The sequence below is a fragment of the Lagopus muta genome, chromosome 13, assembly GCF_023343835.1.
Source record: "Lagopus muta isolate bLagMut1 chromosome 13, bLagMut1 primary, whole genome shotgun sequence".
NCBI classification, from domain to species: domain Eukaryota; kingdom Metazoa; phylum Chordata; class Aves; order Galliformes; family Phasianidae; genus Lagopus; species Lagopus muta.
Genome location: NC_064445.1, coordinates 18257828 through 18278868, shown reverse-complemented (window position 1 = coordinate 18278868; position 21041 = coordinate 18257828). Strand labels below are relative to the sequence as shown.

At 41.5% G+C, this 21041-nt stretch overlaps 1 protein-coding gene across 2 annotated transcripts in view; it reads left to right on the top strand.

The window, feature by feature from the left end:
- Nucleotides 1-4426: 4426 nt before the first annotated feature.
- The window catches only part of AFF2 (ALF transcription elongation factor 2), a 335533-nt gene continuing 318918 nt past the window's right edge, over nt 4427-21041 (top strand). Inside the window, exon 1 of one of the 2 annotated variants that reach the window (XM_048959912.1) lies at nt 4427-4521. Coding sequence is in view for 1 of the 2 variants with exons in the window: in XM_048959911.1 (XP_048815868.1) it covers nt 5032-5078 (47 nt within the window). In the remaining variant the exon portion in view is untranslated. Of the gene's footprint in view, nt 4522-4936; nt 5079-21041 lie in introns of those variants that run through there. The other variant, XM_048959911.1, reaches the window with a different exon arrangement.

Sequence of the window (21041 nt, the reverse complement as noted above, 5' to 3'; positions counted from 1 at the left end):
GATATGATTTTATTAATGCTTTGTACCACAAAAGAAACACTCCGTCAGCATTCATTTAGCTTCCTCTTAGGGAGAAAGTCTCCTTAAACAAATTTCAGTTTTGTCCAGCCTCTTCCCTGTGTTCATGGAGTATGTCATGGATGTGGACATTATCTACCCTTTTTAATGCATCGCATTTGTCATCAAATTGCTTTGTTTACTTGGTACCAGACACCTAGATAAATTCTCAAACTGCTGCTGTATTATTATGTTGTTTCCTTATAGTCAACCCCAAACAGCTACAGATTTTGCTCGCAAACAATGCATCTGTTGGAGATGCCATGTTCCGATGTAAGCAGAAGACAGAAAAGCCTACTTTTCTAACGTAGTGACCAGATAATTGAGGTTGTAGTGTATGGATACAATGGAGCCATCTGTTCAGAATAACAGAAGAAAGGGGGGAAAGGAAGAAGAGCTAGAGACCAACTTTTCTATTCCACCTCCATGGTAATGCTATCTGCAGTATATATTATTCTTCTCGTTTCCCTCATAAAAAGGAAAGCTTTGCACAGTCTTATATTTCTGTGAAGTGCTTTAGTGAATATCATCATAAAATCACTGAAGACAAAACAATATTTCAGCAGCTTATATACAGACATATATATAGACATCACTGCTGTAAAGTGCTTCTCTCTTTTGGAAATAGCATGGCAGAAAGAAGGGAACTTGATTTGAAAAGTCTTTTTACCATGTCTTTGCATTTCAATTCTCTGTCTGTGTTTGCGTTCCAAAGTGTTGGTTTGGTAGCTTTGTTTTAAACTGTGTTTTAGCTTTGGTTTCACTTGTGGGGAAGATGTCATCATGAAGTCAGTTAAAAAACTACTACAAGAATTGCTTCTGAGTGCCAGGCAAGGAGGTGGCAAGGAACATGACAAGGTTATAAGCAATGGGTTTGATTAAGGGAAGGGACTGCAGCAGATGGCGTCCTGCTTAGTTGCTTGCTTCAGTCTATTGTTCACACTCTGCTGTTAGGCACAGAATAAAATGGTATTCCTTAAATCTTTGGATTAGATAGATTGCTGCTCTAAACAGTGTACAGGTAAAAACAGAACAAAACAAAAAAAAACTACACAAAGAAAAATGAGAGAGAAGGGAAGAAAGTATTCAGTTGTGATGATCTTTTAACATGTCTATTTGAGAGGCCAGTTGCTCTGTTTGGTTGGTTTGGGTTTTCTCCCCCATGAAGCCTTTGCACTTCCAACAGCTGGTTCTGTCTAGGTTCTCAGTTCTGCCACCCCCTCTCTTGTTTTTCACAATTGATTTGCGTATGTTTTTCAACAGAACTTTTTGGTTACTTATTTCTGAAAAGTGACTTTCTCATAGCTTTTCAATACACGGTGCCTTGGCTAGTTTTGAAAGTTTAGACTGTTCTAAGAGCTTCAAGAGTTGTCTCTCTCATGCACAGGATGACAGTAATAAACAGGAATCCCATTATTGTAGACTTTCTCTCCACTTCATTCTGTTCTGAGTGAGCCAAGTTATCATGGTGAAGCTGTGCCTCCATGAGGTGGGGTCACCTAGCACCAGTGTCTAAGCACTACAGTACTGAAGGGTTTATTCAGCAGGTCAGGAAAATGCTCCTCCTTCTCACAGTGAGCAAGCATTATCAATGTATTTTCAGATGTGATTATTGTATTAAATTATTCTTGTTTCATTAAATAAGAGTAGCAGTGATAATAAGAGAATAGCTCTGCACAGTTAAACAAATCACTCAGGCAACACAGAAATAATATTTGCAATTAAAGCGGCAGACAAATAAATATTACCTACATATGTGCTCTTGAAAATGAGTAACAACATACTTTCATATCTACAATTCTTACATGCTTCCTAATGGGAAATATAGCCATAGCAGCTGTATGTGATGGGCTCTTTATACATGCACATCTCAATGGTGACTGTTCTTCTACCTTAGCGGCTTTAGGATATGACAAATTTATGCACATGCCAAGAGCCTGTTCTCATCAAGTAGGGCTAAGTGTTCTTGTGCTGCCTTCAAGTAGATGCTAATGATAACTTAATTTTCAATGTATTAATGTAATCTGTGCACTTTATCTAAAATGCTATAAGTTTGTTCTATATACATGTTTAGTGCAGTATGAATGAGACACAGAAAGAAAAATCAATCATTGCTTCACAGAGAAATATGAACTCTGTTAGCTTCATTTTTCACACTGTGAAAATGACTTGACCTTCCTTTCCTCAGAAATCCAAATATCCCCAATCTGTATTCAACAGCATAGCTGGGCACGAATTTTCCATTAACATTTTCAGGATAGAAAACTGTGATTTCATTTTTGTTGCTCTGTGAAAAATAGGTTTTTGTTGGATCAACTGCAGTGTTTTGAGCAGAAAGGCTTTACGTGCTGTATCACAAGGGTTCAATTCAGCTACCTCTTGCTTTTGACCATGGACAGCCGGCCAGAGTCCCCTTCACCCACTTAGGCCACAGTTCTGCTACTCCATCTGCAGGAATGAGGACAACATTGTGTGGTGGTTGCAGCCCATGCAAAACACTGTCTTTGGAGAACAGCACTGACCAGGCATATGTGCACAGCACATGCTACAAAGGCCTTAGGAGGTGAGCATGGGATGTAGGTCTGCAAGAAAAAGGATGAACGGGTGCCCCTTCCCTGCTTCAAACTTGATGCCCTTCATCTGCTACTGAGCTTGAGGGAGCACATGGGAAGCCTGGCAGCTTGGGTGCAGCTTGGCAGCTCTCCTGCTTGGAGAGTTGTCTCAGCCTCATTCTTTGCACTGTGGCCAAAGTGGTGGAAGCAACTGAGAGGCTCTTGTGCTCTGCTAGAAGGGAACTCCTCTAGGCTCTCTCCCCACAAAACTCCAGATGAGGGAGGCTCTAAAAGCTGCCTGCACCCCCTGAGGTATGGCAGTGTGCATATGGCCACAGCATGCTCCCCTAGCAAATGCTGAGCTTGGCACTGTGTGCCAAGGTTGGGTGAGTCCAAACGTGGCGCTGGGCAGCTCAGTGTGTGCTGCCTCCCGCTGCCTCACATGACACATGCAGCCAATCATTTAGCTCTGCTTTTTAGTGAAGCTTAAGATGCTGAAGATAGGGGAGTGATCAAATGCAAGTGATGAGGTGGCAGAGTAGGTTTTACTTTTGGGAAAAAGTATATTTTATGGAGGGCTGGCACAGGTTGCCCAGGGAGGTGGTGGTTCCCTGACCCTGGAGACACCCAAGGTCAGGCTGGACCAGGCTCTGAGCACGTGACGGAGCTGTAGGTGTCCCTGTTCATTGCAGGGGAATTGGACCTGACGGCCTTTAAAGTTTTTTTTCCCAACTCAAACGATTCTATGATTACATCTTTATTATTAATAATGTTTATTTTTTAAAATCCTCTGTGCCTGTTTCTGGAGAAAATTTTGGAGATGTGGCAGCAGTAGCCACAAAGCCTGATTTTTAAACAGGGCTTTACAAACCAACAAGAATGACAAAACTTGAGCCTGCTTGTGGAGAAAACAGACAGGTGTCAGAAAGGAAATGCTGTAGCACCCACCTGCCTGCACTGGGGACAGGAGTGGGGCTGGGGTGTTACTGCTGCCAGCAGGCTGCTGGTGGTTTGGCCTTGCCCGAGCTTCCTCTCCTGGGGTCCATGAGATTTACAATGCAAATGGGGATCTTTCAGTGAAGTCCAAGTTCAGATTAGGAAGACTTTATCATGTTGGATTTCCACTGACAATGGTTCCAGAGTTTTTCCTCAGCAATCTTCTTTAACGCAATACTGCGTTGCTCAATGCCTTAGGAAGGCAAAAATTTTCAGCTGCACTAGATGCTCTGCCCCTGACACGACTGACATCCTTGGGTTTTTTTCCCAGCTCTCAGTAAACCCATAAAGACAGCTTAGCTGCAGGGCTTGCTGAAGCCTGCTCTCCGAGGTGGCTGCACCTGGCTGCAGGAGCGTTTTGGCTGTGAGGTCGGACCCCACCGAACATGGGGTAGCTGTGGCTCTGCCCAGCACTGAGTCTGAGACCCGCTGGTGCATGGGATGGCCAGGATGGGCAGAATTAGCAGAGCTTTTGTCTCATCTTCACAGTCCCGGTAGCAGCACGGTTGTTTGCTCTGGGCAGATATGTGTTTGGAGCCTTAGGAAATGGAGAAAAGTACACATGGAAAATGGTAAATGTTGGTTACTGCTTAGATGGGAGTGAGATGCAAAAGCACGTGAGCAGGATGCGAGTTTCCAGAGGGCCCAGCCAGCGGCTTGCCCAATCCCCCATGTGAAGAGCAGACTGGGACCCGAGGGGTGCACCCGGTGCCATGCTACCTCTGCTGCTGTGCAGACGGGGCTGTCAGCCGCCTCTCCCGGCCTCGTCCGGGCCTCGATTGCTCAGCCGCCCCGCCTGTCCCCGCTGGGGCCGGCCCTGAACCCAGTCGGGGCCACGTCTCCCCACGACACTGCTCGTGCAAGTGGGACCATTTCGGTTTGCTCGCAGGAGCTGGCTTTGCCAGTGAAACCAGAGGTGCCCATTTCATATTTTTCCTTCCTTCTCCCTCCTCCAAGCCTCGCCGGGACACTCAGAAATTAGCCCGAGGCGTAAACCGGCGCTGCTTGTCCTTTTCCTCCTTATCCGCCAAACTTCCCCGCGCAATCCCGGCCGAGGGCTACCAGGCTCCGCCAGATCCCGGCGCTGCTGCCGCGGCGGCTCCATGCCGCGGCTTCGGGCCTCCCCGGCTCCTCCCCTCGCGGTGTGAGCGTGTGCGTGTATGTGGATGTGGATGTGGATGTGTGTGCGCGCGCCAGGGCCGCCGCCGCCGCTGTGCCCGCCTCTCCCAGCCAGGCAGCAGCCGCGCCGCGCTGCTGGCGGCGGGCGGCGGCGGCGGCGCACCGCGAGCCCCGGGCGGCTCCGCGCTGCTCCGCGGCGGCCGCCGCGGCCGCCGCTGCCCGTGCCGGCCGGGCTGCCCGTGGCGCGCTGCCTCGGCTCGGCGCGGGGAGAGGGTACCACTTCTTCGAGTATCCCCACCGGATCGTTATGGACCTATTCGACTTTTTCAGGGACTGGGACTTAGAGCAGCAGTGGTAGGTGGATTTTTTTTTTTTTTTTTTTAAATTATTGTTTTAATTTTTGGTTTTGGTTTTGTGGTTCTCTCTCGAACCCTCATCCCCCCCAACCCGCCCTTACCTCTCCACCCCTCTCCTCCTAACAGCTGCCTCCTTCCTCTTTTCCCCGCTCGCTCCCCCGGTGCCTTAGCCTTTGTTGAGGGGCGAAGGGGCCGGCGATGTCCGCCGCGGAACACCCGGCTCCGCGCTGCCGGCTGCGGCTGGTGAGATCGGCCCGCGCTGCGCGGCTGCGGGAGGCAAAGTTGGCCGGAGGGGGGAGAGGCGGGGGGCGCTGACATGTGCCGGCGTGCCGGCTGTGAGCGGCGGCAGCGGCAGACCCCCGCCCCGAGAAGGGTCGCGTTGCGGAGAGGCGATGGTTTTTCCCCGGGATCGCGGCTCCGTCCGCGTCGTGTTTACTGCTGTCAGTGACAATCTTCCTTTCGCGGGGGGAAACGTAACTGTAGTTTTGCCGTGCCGCGCAGTTGAACTGCAGCCCTGCTCGGCGCGGGGGTTTCTCTCGCTGGTTTTGCTGCTTCCCTTTCATGAGAAAGCGTTATTGAAATTAGTTTTGGAAGTGGGAAGATCTGAGTCTTTTTCCTTCTCTGTGTCTTTTTTTCCTTTCCTTTCCTTTCCTTTCCATTCCTTTCCTTTCCTTTCTTATTTTTATTTTTTTTATTTTTTATTTTCTTGACTTTTTCCTCTTTTCTCTTTCTGTATTTTTTTTTCTTCTTGTTTCTTTTTTCTCGGGGCAGGACGGCGGGGCTGCGTTGCTCTGTCAGTGAGCGCGCACCTTGGAAGGGTCGCTGCATCTGTTACAGCGCAGTGTAAACTTGTTACTGAAGTGAATGTTGGGGAATTTCCGATGGAGGACGAGTAGCTGGGAAAGTTGCTATTTGGGTCGGTATTGGGAAAGTTGGGTCGGTATTAAGGCAGTTTTTTTTTTTTTTTTTTTTTTTTTTTTAAAGCCAGCTTTACCAGCTGGATAATGAGTTTATGAATATTCTTTATTGGTCCTTTCTTTTCAGTTTAGTATATACAGTGATCATTTTTTAACAATATGCGGTTAAATTCAAAGATTGCTTACTGCTTTCAGAGCTTTTGGGCAGCGTGCAGTCGGCCAGGAAAGCAAACAAAATGCTGCATGTTGTGATCCTGAACTCACACTGGTTTCATGTGCATGCGTGTGCATTCCAACCTGCTATTTTGCAGAGGATTTACTTTACTTTGCTATATGAAAGCACGTCTAGGAAAAAGATCACATCTTTAGTAAATACCTATCATTTAGCCAAACACAGTGTAGCTGCTATGGTTGCAAATCCAGCATAATCAGAACCAAATACCTGTCATGTTCTGTTTTATGGCAGTTTGGAGTAAATCCTGAGCACCGTAAATTACACTGTATCATTATTAATCTGGAAGCAGGCGTTTTGGATCTGAAGCGTGTTTTATCAGCTCTGCGTAAACCATCTTATTGCATCTGTTTTAACATGCTGTTGTTATTTAAAAGTAATAATCACGATAAAATTGATGCTCAATTAAATATTATGCCTCTACCACAATCTTTGCTCCACTGATTTATTTTGCAGACAACCAATAACCACTGTATAACTACTGAAATAATATTTGCATACAATTTCCCTAATTTATAGTGTGGGTAACGTCATTAATTTAATAGAAGCTGTTACAACCCGATATGTGGGTGTAGTTCAAATACTGAGCACATTATAGGTATTGAGATTTAATGTTTGCTTAATAACTTGCTTTCATTTGACAGTGGTTTTATGTGGATTTAGAGATGTGCACAGAAAGAAGGGAACTCCCATGCCTCTGTTTTTGTGTAAGGTGTTCAGGTATCACCACTCATTCTATAAATAAAATTTCCTTGTTTTCTTACAATGAAATTTGTGTCTATGTGTATGTATTTTTAGGGCTTGTGATGCAAAAACATGTTTTACTGTATGGCTGTTGCAAAGTGTTTTGATATCTACACAAACTCTGTAAGGCATGGGCATTCATACACAGTTGGATTACTATTGCAGAGAACAAGTTGGATTTAGCCTTTAATAATCCAATCAGTACATACATGTGCACATGTATATAGAATATGGGTGCATCATCTACATGTATAGGAAAACATTACATGTATTTTATCATACGTGTAAAGATTTATGTCTCAGACAAGTCATGTCATTCTTAGGAAGAGAAGAACTTAGCTCATTTATCCGTAAATGTGTGCTAATATATGTAATATATGTGTATGTGCATCATCTCTGCACACCCAGAAAAAGCATGCTAGCCCATCAAAATTGATTTATTTTTGTCTGTATTCAGTGTGGTTTGGTCACTGTATAATATTTACAAGTAAGTGCATTTTGCATCTTGTGTGAATTTGTGCTTCGTATTTTGCAACAGTCTTCGGTGCTTTTTTCTGCAAACTGGCTTTTGTAAAGGGTGTTTTATAAATGTTTATAAGGCAATTAGAGCCCCTCTTCTGCACTGCTTGCCAACACAAAAATTGTGGTAATCTGTGCTGCAATCGCCAGGCAGGCAAGCTGAGGCCTACGGTGTGTGGGGGAGTCTGTATGTGTTATCCACACACAAGTGCAATGCAAACCTGGAGAGCCTGAGAAACTTGCATGAAAAAAAATTTATAGCTTGACTGCAGCTTTTTTTATCCAATGAAAAGGTTTAAAGATAACACTGCCTGTGCACATGAGGAGGTGATTCCCGAAAAGTTTTGGAGTGATGGGAAGAATGCCATTATTTTATTTTTTCTTCCACCAGAGGTACTGATCTGTCCATTCTTGATGGGTATTTTGTCAAGCACTATCAAAGTTGCAGTGTGCACTGCACCCGGTGTTCGGGGTGGGCAGTGGGAGCTTTATCTTGGCAGGAACTGCAGACTCAGCCCCTTAGTTTTCCTCTGTAGGCGAGATTACAACAGTGCAAGAATGAGGGGTTTTGTTGACCATCAAGAATTTAAATTTTACATGGTAGAAATTGGGTAAAATGTATAAAATAAAGCCACAAGTATTCCAGTCAGCCTAATGGATATTTTGTCAGACTTGAAAAGCAGGAAAAAAAAAAAAAAAAGACACAACCCAAAACAATTTCAGTTAATCTAAACTCTGGGCTAGGTGAAAGGGCCAAAGTTAAAGTCTGCTGAGATCCCTGGGTGAATAGAAAATGTTCACCTGGGCTTGCATTTAATATGAACCATTCCGTGCTGGGGAAAAGAAGGGAGATGGATATAATGAAAAGCTTGAATGCCTTTGTGCACCAAGGGGACCACTTGCTGATAAAAATCAAATTCCATCTTTTAAATCACTTTCCATGCTTGTCTGTGGTAACCAAGTAAATGAAATCTTGAAGTGTCCTGGGACCGTGTGGCTAGGTCTGAAACTGCTTATGGAGTAAGGAGGTGCTATTAATCAGCAGCTGGGAAGCAACAAACCCCAACAAAAACCCAGCCAACCCAGGATTTAGGGCTCTGGTAACGCAAAGGTGGAGAGATGCATGGTGTGTTTCATTTATCGTTGTTGGTATTAATACTTTGTAAGTCCTACAGCCTTTGAAAAGTGGGAGCAGAGAAAATACTTAGTGGCAAAGTACACATTGAGGTACATAAAGTAAAAGCTGGCAAAAGGAAATAAAACCAGTAGGTGGTAAAGTCGTAGCTGCATGGTTGGGATAGCAGAGGCTTCACACTGCAGAGAAACAAGGCTGTTGTCTTTTCTTTTCATATTCTGTATTGCAAGTAGCCTCATTACAGCAAAACCAGCAAACTGCCAGTTATACAGGAAGAGGCTTAAACTCACTAAACTGTTATATAAATAGCAAGTTCAAAGGTCTGTTTGTGGTGACAACGCCGAGAACATCTGTGAGCCAGGTTCCCCTCCTGTCTGAATGCAGGAACATTCCACGTGCCACAGCAGTGTGCACTTCCAAAGCATCTCACAACCTGGAGGGGTGATCCTACTCTCCAGACAGAGGTGAACTGTTTCAGATCCAGCCTTGGGTATCCTCCTGCATCTGCCTTCTGTTTTTGCCTTGTGCCTCTGCAGAGGGCCTGCTCAGTTGCTGTTCTTTCACCAGTGTCTGTGCTCGCTTGCTAAATGGAAAGCCTTCTGAGTGTGGCAACAGTGTTGTGCTTCTGAAGGGAATGTGTGAAATACAGTAGATAGGCTTTTTGGGAGTTAGATTGATTTTTATTTCCCCTTATTTTCTTTTTGGGGGCGGTGAGAACGTTAGTTCAAGAGGAAGTTGCATTTTGAATGGATTTCAGTAAGAATTTTTCTCCCCCCCCCCCCTTTTTTTCTTCTCCTTAAAAAATATTACAGTTGAATTGTCATTACTTCTTAGATTTGTATTAAAAAGGTTCTCAAATAATTATTTGAAAAAGTTTCATTTTCAATTCGTGAATAGATGGCTTGTGTGGCTGCTGGTGGGTAGGTGAAGGGGATTAGTTGCTGTCAAAACAAGCAACTGAGAAAGACCAAAAATATTCTTGGGCTAAAAACCTGTACTTTAAGCACATCCTGATTTAGTAATTCTTTCCTGACTGATATTGAACTCTGTGGAATGTAAATCTTGAAAGAATTTGGCCATTTGCTAACATTAAGGTCCCATCTATCCTGTGAGGCAAAATTACATTCAGTTTAACAGCATTTGAATTGTTTTTCTAATGATTCATTCAAGAATTTAGTGACTTTTTACATATACAAATTGGGATGGAGGGGAGATACTTCAGATACTGTTCAGCTATTCCAAAACCAGGCAAGGACTTCAGAGGATTCGAGCACTTTTTATATGAATGCCAATTATATTGTTTGGGATTTTGTTTCTGAATAAAGATGATGTTGTGATGTAGGTCCTTCAGTGAAGCAGAATTATTCCTTTTGTGCATCTGAGAAGACTTAGATTGTCACTGCAATCTAGAATTTAACTGAATGATTTAAAGGCAAAATGTGACATTCTGTAATGTGTTAAGTACACTGAAAGATCTCTGAAAAAATGGGTGAATACTTCTAGTCTTTTTGTATCTCTTAGGAACTGCAACAATATGCTTCAGCTTCTTGGAAGGAGTGTTCCTATGCTGTCTGTTATGAGGCCTAAATTCTCTTTTCATCTGAGTCAAGAATAAAACTCCTATCATGTGCAACTGGACAGATATGACAAGGCTAGGTCTTTATATAGCAGAGTCTGTAGACACCTATAAAATTCTAAACATACAAGCAACCATACTGAAACTATACTGATTTGAAGTTAAATTTTACTGAATTAGGTTCTTGATCACTCCCCAAATGCTTGGTGTTTCACTAATGATTAAACCCTTGTTCTTCACATACTTGATCATGCAAATGTATGGTATACATCCATTTGTCTGAACTGTATCTGCAGTTTTACACCATTGCACAAATGAGAGGCCAGAAAGAATGCAAATATTAAAGCTCCCTGAAAAATAAATAAATGTGTATCTGTCTCTAGAAGAGCTGTAGGAAATAATTTACATTTGAACCCTGGAAGAATGTTGTAACAGCATCTAAACAGGCAGAACCCACCATGTATTTCCCCAGTGCCTTTAATGGAATTTCTTTGTGCGGAGGACCTGAAGGATTGGACGATTGGATACTCATTAAATGTATATAATCAATAAACACCATAAAGTATATATGTGCTCCTCCAGTATGGATTTGAGCTGTAGCTAATGTCAATGGAAATGCTCCTAATTTACTTCTGATGGCGCTGGGTTTGACCTTATCATGGTAAAATGGGAGACTTTTAGAAATGTACTGCAGTTGTCTACCGCAGACCAAGATCAACAGGGCAATTTGCACATATGTAATACCACATGTGTGAACAAATCTGCATCCAGTTTTGAACCCTTCTGATTCATATTTACTAATTTCCTTTTGAAAAGAAAAGAAAAATTGAGGAGAAACCTGAACTTTTCTCTTGGATGATGTTAATAGCAGCAGATTTCTATAAAACCATCAAACATCTATTGATATTGAGATCTGAATCTGCCCCAGCTCTGTGTATGCAATGCCATGAATACTTTTTAAAGACTTGAAGACAGTAAACCCAGGAATAGATCAAGTTATTACAACCTTCTAGACTGCTTCTCGTGTAGTAGTCAGAAAGCCACAACAGTGACTGGAGAAGACAGGTGTTTTACTCTGTTGTTGTTACTGAACTTTGCATATTGGTTCTTTGTAATCAAAACATTTAATTGTTCTAGTACCTCCTCCTGTTTAATCAGAGATGTTGGAAGGTATGTTAGTCCTGACTAATGGAAAACTGTAGAGATTAAAAAAAAAAAAAAGGAAGGATGGCAACATACGTGCCAGTAGAATTTGAATCTCCATTTTGATTACCTTCTAATGATACAGTTATTTGGCTGAAGAGAGTCTGTGATGTTCAATGAAGATTTTGGGAAAGGAGGTTTAGATGTTTGTTTTCAAAAACTCTGTACCAGAGCCCAGCCTTGCAAAAACTTGGAAGCAATTGCAAGTTCCTTATTGATTTCAGCACTCAGTACAAGGATTTGCAGGGCTGGGCTTGTAGTACTGAAAAAATAGTGTGGAACAAGAGAGCTGAAGTAAAGGAGTAAACAAAAACCTCCTGCAGTTAACTTCCTGGATAGTAGAAGCTGTTTTATCATGAAGAGGCTGTTTTTCAACTCCTACAAGGCAGATCCACACCATAAACTATTACTACTATTAAACAAAGGTCTAGTCAGTAGTCTCTTCTGTAAAACTTTATACCACACTTTAATGACATTTTATGTATGTGTTCAACTCAAAACACCAACTTAATTGTTTTTGTTGTTGTTGTTTTTGTTTGTTGTTCAGCAGTTAATTTACTGGACTATTTTCTGGTTATTATTGGTGAATCCTCGTTCCAGTTGATCAGAGGTGCTGTACTTTAGGGAAAGTTGGAGATTATACCATAACTAGAAGCTGATTTTGACTGCAGGTGACGCAGAAAATTGGAGAATACCATTTACTACGTGGTGTGTAAGTCTTGTAGAGTCAGCAGTTCAGATGGATTCCTTACTCGAAGCTGCATGGTGCTACCAGTTATAGTAAGATGTGAATAGCCTGCTCGTAATTATACGTCTTGGTAGGGGTAGGATATAAACAACTAGTGAGGAAGAAAATGAGGTTGAGTGATTTTTAACTTGGTGTTCTGTTGTTCCTTTGACAAGTATTATAATCGCTGTTTTTGTTCTGCTGTGGGTGTTCGTGGTAAGGAATAAGTAAATTCTGTAGCTCAACGTTGCTTCCATGACTGGGGCTCAAACCTGCAAACATCTTACTACTGAGATTAGTGTTTTTTCCTCATGGCACTCTATATAAACTACTGTTAGGATTCAGCTGTAGCTTAAAAATTTTATTTCTGGTCATTCAGATTTAACTCTCGTGATCGGTGATGGTATCTTCATCCTACAGAGTGATAGGACAGCCAAAAGTAAAAGGTGAAAGTGGATCAGTACTCGGTAGCTTGTGATCTGTGCTAAGAAGACCTTAAAATGAAATGTTAATAATTTAAAATATTTTTAGCTGGAAGGGTAACAGCTCATTATGTAGGTCTAGTTATTCTTCTTTCACTTCTTTCTGTATTAGTGGTTTAGGCCAAAATGTCACTTGTGAGTAAAAAATCTACACCACTGTCTTTTGAGAAATCGCATACAAAATTTTGTAAAGCTCTAAGTATAAGGAAACACACTGTTATTAAGGTTGCCAGTTCCCACTTATTTTTGTCTTATGTAAGGAGAGAAATTGAGACAGTAGTAACAGTGTTTAGATGAGTCTGTTTCTGTGCTACTGGCAGTAGCTATGCTTATGTTTGAGAATGTAGTATCATAGATTTTGATAAACATAAGCCTGTTGGTTATGCACCTCTGTTTGCATAGAGGCCAGTGTGAGACGTTATTTCAAGGCTTTTAATTTCAGTGGATTGCATGATTTTGAGCCCCTGTCCCATGGCTCGGGTAGCCAGTTTACCTATGAAAATGCTGGGTCCTTTTTGGGTAACGTGGGGGTAATTTTTCATTGTTTGCTATTCCTGTAGAACAGCCGAATGACATTCTTTCTGGTGTTTCCTATGGAGAATAATGATGAGAAATTATCTTCTCTGTTTACAAGTATTTATAAAATCATTAGCTAGAGTTCCTGAAAGAATTCCAGTACAAGTCAGTGGGTGTGGTGAAGCTGATTGTAAGGCGAAGCTGACTGGGCCCTGGGGCTGCTGGTCAGCAGGGAGGAAGAGCTGTGAAGAATACTGTGTGTATGCTATGGTAAGCGTTCTCGTAGATCTCCTCTGTGGGAAAGGAAAATGTCTGGAACTTATATTTACTCAAAAAGCAGCCCTTTGATTTTTCATGGCTTTATGCTTCATTGCACATTGGAAGGCTCATTTGTCTTCACCAAGGCTTTGAAGAGGGATAGACCATTGGCCATTGGCTGAGGGTAGTAGTTGCTTGGAGAAGGAGATAAGTTGTACTTCAGTTCTTTTGGTAACACGTGGCAGAGTTATTGTCATCCTTTGTAAGATTGCTAAATGGAGGTAAATATGTATTTGGAGCTGGAACATGGATTCTCTTATCAGCTCTGCCACTAGCTGCTTTGCTGTCTTGGGAAAGTCCATCGAAATGGGGTAATGGTATTTTCATCTTTGATGGAAATGGTATTTTCATCTTTCTAATGGAAAGTTGGAGAGGGAGGCCAGATGTATTTACTTTCACCCTGTGTTTCTGTCAACTTCTTTTCATATTCTTTGGGATCAATTTAGAACTGTTTTTGCATCTTTCTCTACTTTTAACCTCGCTCCAGCTACACTGTCCTTCATAAGCTTGCATTGTTTTGCCCTGTACCTGCAAGAAGAGCAAATGTCAGTGTAGGTTGTCTGTGGCATAGCTTACACTTTAAGATCCTGTTCTGGATGTAACTTTTGTGCTGATGATCTCAGACGCACGTAGAAAAATAGGCTAAGATTTCTGGCCACAGACCTTTCATGCGATGTTGATTTATGTCTCTATACTTCCTTTTGTAAGGGAAGAGAAGAATAAAAGAATAACTTCTCAGAGTTTTACTGTTAGACTGAGGCATTTTACAAAGAAGTCGGTGTTATTACCCCCTTTTTATACAGAGGGAAATGGGAGCAATGAGAGGCAAAGTGGCTTGCTAAAGGATTCTGCATTGGCCAAGATGCTGTCAGTTGGGTTCCACTTCACTGCTTGCCCACTCTGATGGATATATTTTCCTATTCCACAGGAGTGTGATAAGGTTAAGCCCCTTAATGTTTATGAATGTTTATGGTGATAGAGCAAGACAGGAATCTAGGCAGATGTATTAGTAGGGGAAAGACATAAAGAGAGACAGGAAGATTTGTGCAGAGCATATCTGCAAGAAAAGAGAACCGAAGCAGACTAACTATTTTGAAGAGCAAAGAATGTGTTGTATATGTACAGTGTGCATAATTGATTTCATTTACCCTGCTCTGAGCCAGACAGTGAGAGCCATGAGCACTATGGAGTCAGAATGGCCTTGTTGCTCCAGAGGACTTATTTTTCTCCAGGTCTTGTAGCAAAGCGCTGTAAATGCAGCTGTAGCTTAAGTAAACATCAAGACTTGGACACTTGACTGAGTTGGACATCTACACTTTTTCAAAAAGCATTGATGCTCTTTGAGCCAACTGCCTTTGTTTCCAGCAGACTGACACTTTGTTGGTTAACCCTGGGCACGGGTTTTCTTCACGTATGTCATTAGACTGAACATATTTTCTATTTATACCACTTGGGGGTACAAATTACAGCATTGTGTTTAGCAAGAGCTAAGAAGAGTACATCTTTGATGTTAAAAAAAAAATGAGACAGGCAAAATTTTATTCACCACAGGTTGTTCAAAAGTCCTTTCTTTTGAGGTTCAAGGGAAAATAGACTGCAAAAACAACTGATGGTCATTATTTTTGTTCCAGACTATCAGAAGTTATTTCCACACATGGATTTTAATAGATTATGTTTGTGGAATTTGATTCTGAATTATGGGCTTTTCGAGAATGTTGATGAAATTGTGTATATACTTCTAAGGCAATTTAGGGAGATTAATAGTAGCATATGTGCTTAGAATTATTGTCTTCATGGCCTTGACAGTTGCCTGTGGTCCAGCAAAATTGTTCCAGAGGGCTGAGCTGAAGGCCACTGGCTGAAGTTTTTCACTTATTTATTAACCTCTAAAACACACTTGGCCAGAGCTTCCTTTGCTTTCTCACTCTCTTTTCTGGAGAAGATGAGAAGATACACTACCTTAGCTCCAAAAGTTCCAAAAACATTGTGCAGTCTGTGGCAAAATACTGTCGATACTGTCTTTCCTTCTCCCTTTAAACAGCCCTTGCCTGAACTGACTGTTCTTTAATGTGCACATGAAGGGATCATAGATAAGGGAGCATAATAATTATAAAAGTTTTCAGTATTTGTGTAGGAAAACACCTGTTTACCTTTTCAGAATCATCCAGTCCTGTCTGCAGGACACTGAGCTTGAGTTTGGCTTGTAGGCCATGACTAGGTGTTTTCCTTGTCAGGATGATAAATATTACACTTTTCTGCCACTTCATTCTGCCTAGTTCTTTCCCCATTACCTAAGACAAGCTGTTGTGTGAGAGTTCTGCCTGGCTATAGACTGCTCATGAATCTTACAGTACATGACAAGCAGACATCTAACAAATATGACTAGGAACTACACAAAATATACAGACCTAACACAGAAGTTGTATGTTTAAAAACTCCTTAGGACTGCACAAATAATTTAATATCTAGACCACTTCTTATCTCCTTTATACCCATAAGTAAGAATGCCCCATTATCTGTGTTTCAACAAGATCGAGTTATTTTAGACTCTGTAATGATTTTCACTTCTGCAAACTCATACACTCTGCTTGCAAATTCAACTGCAACAACAAAAGATCTCATAAAAAAATGGAGGCAGGCTGGAATGTTTGGTTAAGGCTTAATGTCTTTCTAACTAATTATAAGCCAGTGTCAGTATAGGCTATAATATCTGTGGAAAGAAAGAGAGCATAAATGATACAGTTCCATTATACCTGTTCTTTTGTAAACAACTAACAGTGAAACGGATGTCTGAAGCAAGGATGAGAGAATTGATAAACCTTTTCCAAAGGGCTTGAAAAGTTGCAGTGAATTCTAAATGTAGATTAGGAGCAAATGATTTTAACCAACAGCCATGCGTAGTAGAATCCTAATGGGATCTGTCTGTTAAGATTACACAAAGTAGAGCGTTTGATTTATTTCATAGCTTTCTAACACTTCACTTTAACTTCATACAAATAATGCATTAGTCACACTGGATAAAATGGCGTATTGAATAAAGTTGTGATTCTTGTCTGCTCCTTCTAATCTGATTTTTATAAAGGATTAAATCTGTTTTAGTAGTTTGTTCATATCATAAAAGAGATTGCTGGCTGAATGAAATCTTTACACCTGCCACTTTCTACCTCATTAGAAAAGACAGTAACATAAAGTTCCTCATTTCCTTCCACTCTGTTTTATCCCCTCATGTGTCTGAGTGTGTATTTCTTTTGTACATGTTTGTATGTTATAGTATCAGCATGTTTTCAAAGTTGTGCCTAAGACTGCATCAGCGTTCAGTTTAGGGGAGCATTGCAAGGCCTTGTAAACATTGTGACAAAACGTGCACGGTCAGGAACAAATGTGTGCACACTCCCAGATTCAGCAAGGTATTTAAGTTAATGCATTGCATTACTGTAAGCGTGCCCATGTCAGTGGACACAAGTGTGTCTTTGATGGAAAATGCATGTTGACTTAGGGCTGAATTAAGAAGACAAAAGGTTGGAGATTCCCATGTCATTCAGATGTCATGGTGCTAGAGTTTTTTAAACAAATCTCCTAGCTTATATGCACTGATTCTTTGTTTTATTAAACTTCTTATTACGAAATTATGAATTTAGGCCTTTTTTTTGGTAACGCATTATTTTCAGAATGTCAGTTTACTGCTGGTACATTTTATTCCTTTTGTTGACAGGATGCTGCTGTTACAACTGAGCATTGTAGGCCTTTAAAGTGTGGGAAGACTATCTGTTTGTGGATGTTTTCTCCTTTGTGTTTGATGTTCCTGCCATTTTCGTTTCATTCTGCAAAGTGGTTAGGGCTGGGCTTGGGTCTTCTGATATTGAGGTTCTCTGGGTTTCTGATGCTGAACACAGAGGTAGTATCCAGTGATTTTAGTTGCCTTTTTAGTCAGAAATGCAGATTTTGAAGGTCTCATTTCTCCTTTCTGAGGACTTCTGGAGTGCGACAGGTCTTCATTCACGTTTTCAGTTGTTGATGCTTTCAGGCTTGGCTCCTTTTCCTACATACTTGCAATTGATGGGAGTGCTTTGCTCTCAGATGTGTGCACAGTCAGCCTCTCCTCTGTAAGTCCATCTTGCAAGCTCTGGGCACAGAGGTAGTGGGAGCAGCTGCAGCCCTGGTTGGCGGAGAGGTGAGCCGGGCTCCTCCTGGGGTTGCCACAGCATTGACAGAGGATTACACGCGCTTTGCTCCTGGTGAGGGATTGGGCTTGTGTCTGGTTCTGAGGATGCTTTATGAATAAGACTTTAAAAATCCCATGGGGTTCATCAGCCTGCTTTGTTTCAGGAGGAACTGCCAGCGGGTAGCCCCCTGCTCCCAGCTGCCCACTCACTGAGGCACTGCTGCCCTCCCTGACTGCCACCCGGCACAGCTTTTTTGGTTAAACTATGTTCATTACTGAAACTGAGAAAAAGCCCTTTACTTGCCATGAAAGTGGTTTTGGTCGTGAGTACATTCCTGTGACACAGAATGCTCTGAGGAAAGACAGAAATGTTTACCGAGGCAGAGATGCACTCTACTGCTAGGTTTGGGGGCCAAATGTGAGGAATATGAATGGGTTTGCTTGCTGAGGGCAAGTAGCTTACCTTTGGTATTACTGAGTGAACAGTGCCCTCTTTCTCAGCTAAATTAAAGTACTCTCGGCGGAAGGCTTACCTACGCCCATCAAACCGCTCTGACACCTCTGGCCTGCTTTACAAATGGGCAGTTGTAGGTCAGCAGGCACAGCTGTGCCTCATGGTGCTCCCACTGGTGCTGGGAGGCTGGCAGCACAGCCGTCCCGGGGCTCCCTGTGGTCTGGCTGGTGCCAGAGGTCAGCCTGGGGCTGTACATGATGGGAGCTGCACCCAGCACCGCGGGCAGCCTGTCTGAGGACAACCAGTTGGAAATGGAAGCATTTGCCAGTCTCCTCATATATGCAATAGCATATGCTCAGGGGTGCTGGTTACAATACGGTTCCAATTGCTGCTCAGAAAGCTGAATGGGTGCTGGAACCACAGTTTTGTAATACTCTGTGGACTAGTGCAACTGTCCAGTGGGCAATTAACAGCCCTGTGAGATGGTGGTGATAATACACGGGGTGAGTATGAAAAAGCAGTGCCCCAATTTGTTTTCTGTGAGCAGCAATACTGACTGTATTTGAATAAGCAGACAACAGCCTTTGATGGGAGATGTTTGCTGTATTTTACTTGGCAGCTGTTTTTCTTAGTAGGAATTCTTCAATAACATTTATTGTATTTTGTGCTAGTAGGGGGGAGAGCCAGAGGAAAATCTGAGCAGTTTCACTCGCTTTACTCATTGTGAACAATAAGAAAATATTGTTGTATTAATTACCGTTGTGCTTTATTGGCAAAAATAAAGATATCCTATAATATGAAATTGCTAATATAAGAAAGGCTTTGATTTTCTCATTAGCACAGGATATTTTGCATCTGTTCTGGTTCATGAGTGCATTGCCGGCACTTAAATAATAATAATGACTCAGTAATGAATAAGAATAACAGCAACAAATAGGCATGTGAGCATGCAGGCAGTCAGGCACCCTCCGGTGTTTATCAGTAGGTTGGTTTTGGAGGTCTTGCAAAATGAGCTGTTCCTCTATGCCCATTTGGATTTTCTTAGATCATTGCACAGCCCTTCATTTCTCTGCTGGCATGGCTGGGTTATACACAAGTGCTTTTTTCATTGCGTGTCAGGAGTAAAGTGCTGAAATTCTCACTTGAAATGGAAAAAACATGTATGTCTTCTTTTTTTCCCCTCTCTTCTTTCTTGTTTTTTCTTGTCTCTCTCTTTTTTTTTTTTTTTTTTTTTTTTTTTTGGTGTGTGTGTGTGTGTGCATGTGAATAAAATCTTAAGTATATCATTGCTTAGAATTCACGAAGGAATCAGAGCTCTGGATTGTTCTGCTAATGTTTCAAGTATGTTCTTAAAAACGTAGCCTCAGAACACTTTCACTATAATTCAGCCTGGTTTGTAGCAATTTTTCCCCGCTTCTTCTGCTGCTGCTTCTACAAAAACAGTTGCTTTAAACTAATGTTAGAGTCTATCTTGAACGTTGAAATGCCTAGGCATCTAAAATTCTTATTTGATTCTTGGTTTCTAACAGTGTTTCACCTTTTGAAGTTATCTGCTTAAGTAATATTCTTTGCAATAGAATTCATGGATTTAATTTTTTTTCAGCTCTTATCTCATGCTGGACTGATAATAGTGATAAGTGAAGGATGCAGAATGCCCACTTTGTTAAAACAGTGGCTAATTTTATCAAAGAATGTTGACTTTTGGTCTTATAATCAAAGTAATTTTAGAGTAATTATTTGGCTTCATGATTTTGAGTTTGAGATAAAGAAAAATGTTCAAACTGGGGAAAAAAAAACAGCACTTGTGATTTAATAAACAGCAACAATAAAAGAGTTCTACATTGTAAATTATATCCTAATGACTCTGCAGCTGAAGAGAATCATGAAGTGTGTAAACAATTATCTGAAATGTGACCATTCTGATTGGAATGGTTAATGCTAGAGAGCATCATCTGTGTGAGGGATCAGAGTTGTACCTGCCATTTAACTCCATTAAAATACCAACTTTAAAAAAAAAAAAAAAAAGTCCTTATTGATTGATTACTCAAAGTGGCACTTCATTTAAGAAGTTGGCGTGTGCTAATGTGCTAGTCACAGTAACTATGCAGGGTGAAGCAAAAAGGATTTCTTTTCCCTTATTGACCTCAAATCATTTTTTGGTCCAACAGCTCTCAACTATAATGGCATGAACCTTACAAGGCATGCATGGTTAAAATAAAACAACAAGGAAGGAAAGGAACAGAAAAAAAAACAACCCTACCAAACAAATAAACAAATTCAGTAAAACACATCTTTTCCCTCTAACTAAAACAGTTTAGCCATAGATAAGGCAAACAAAATTGGTAAAGCAAGTAGTTTATCAGCACATGACCCGTAAAGTACTTAAAGTGATCTGTGAATGGAAGCAACCCTAAGTCTGCTTCTTGTCACAGTAATTTGTCTGGCTTAAGGGCAAATAAGTGGGTCTCCTTGGCAGTACAAGTAGATCACCAGGTAAAATCAGATAGGAGTCTCTGGTGGTAACAACAGAAATACAACAAAGCTCTTCTTTTGATGCTATTTCTGCTGCTGTTGATGCTGTTAATGTGTGCTAATTATCATGAACCTGATAGGACTTACATTAATTGACTGAACTAAATGTAAATTCTGGTTAAATAGAAAATAGTTTAATGAACTTGACAGGTGCTGGTTTGCTTAGCTGCTCTCTTCAGCATAAAGGCATGCTTTAAAACCAAATAATTATCTCTATTTTAACCCTAAGATTTTTGGGAGGACTTAATATGTTCACATTTGACTCCTAAAATGTAAGAGCTTACGGTTCACACCACATCTTCTACCCTTCTCCCCTGTCCTGTGATACTTTATGCAAGGCTAATTGGTTCTTACAGCTTTTGTACTACAATAAAATCCCCATGTAGTCATTCATCACGTATTTGCATGGCACAGAGTAGTGTGGCCTAACTTGTTCAGACTCCA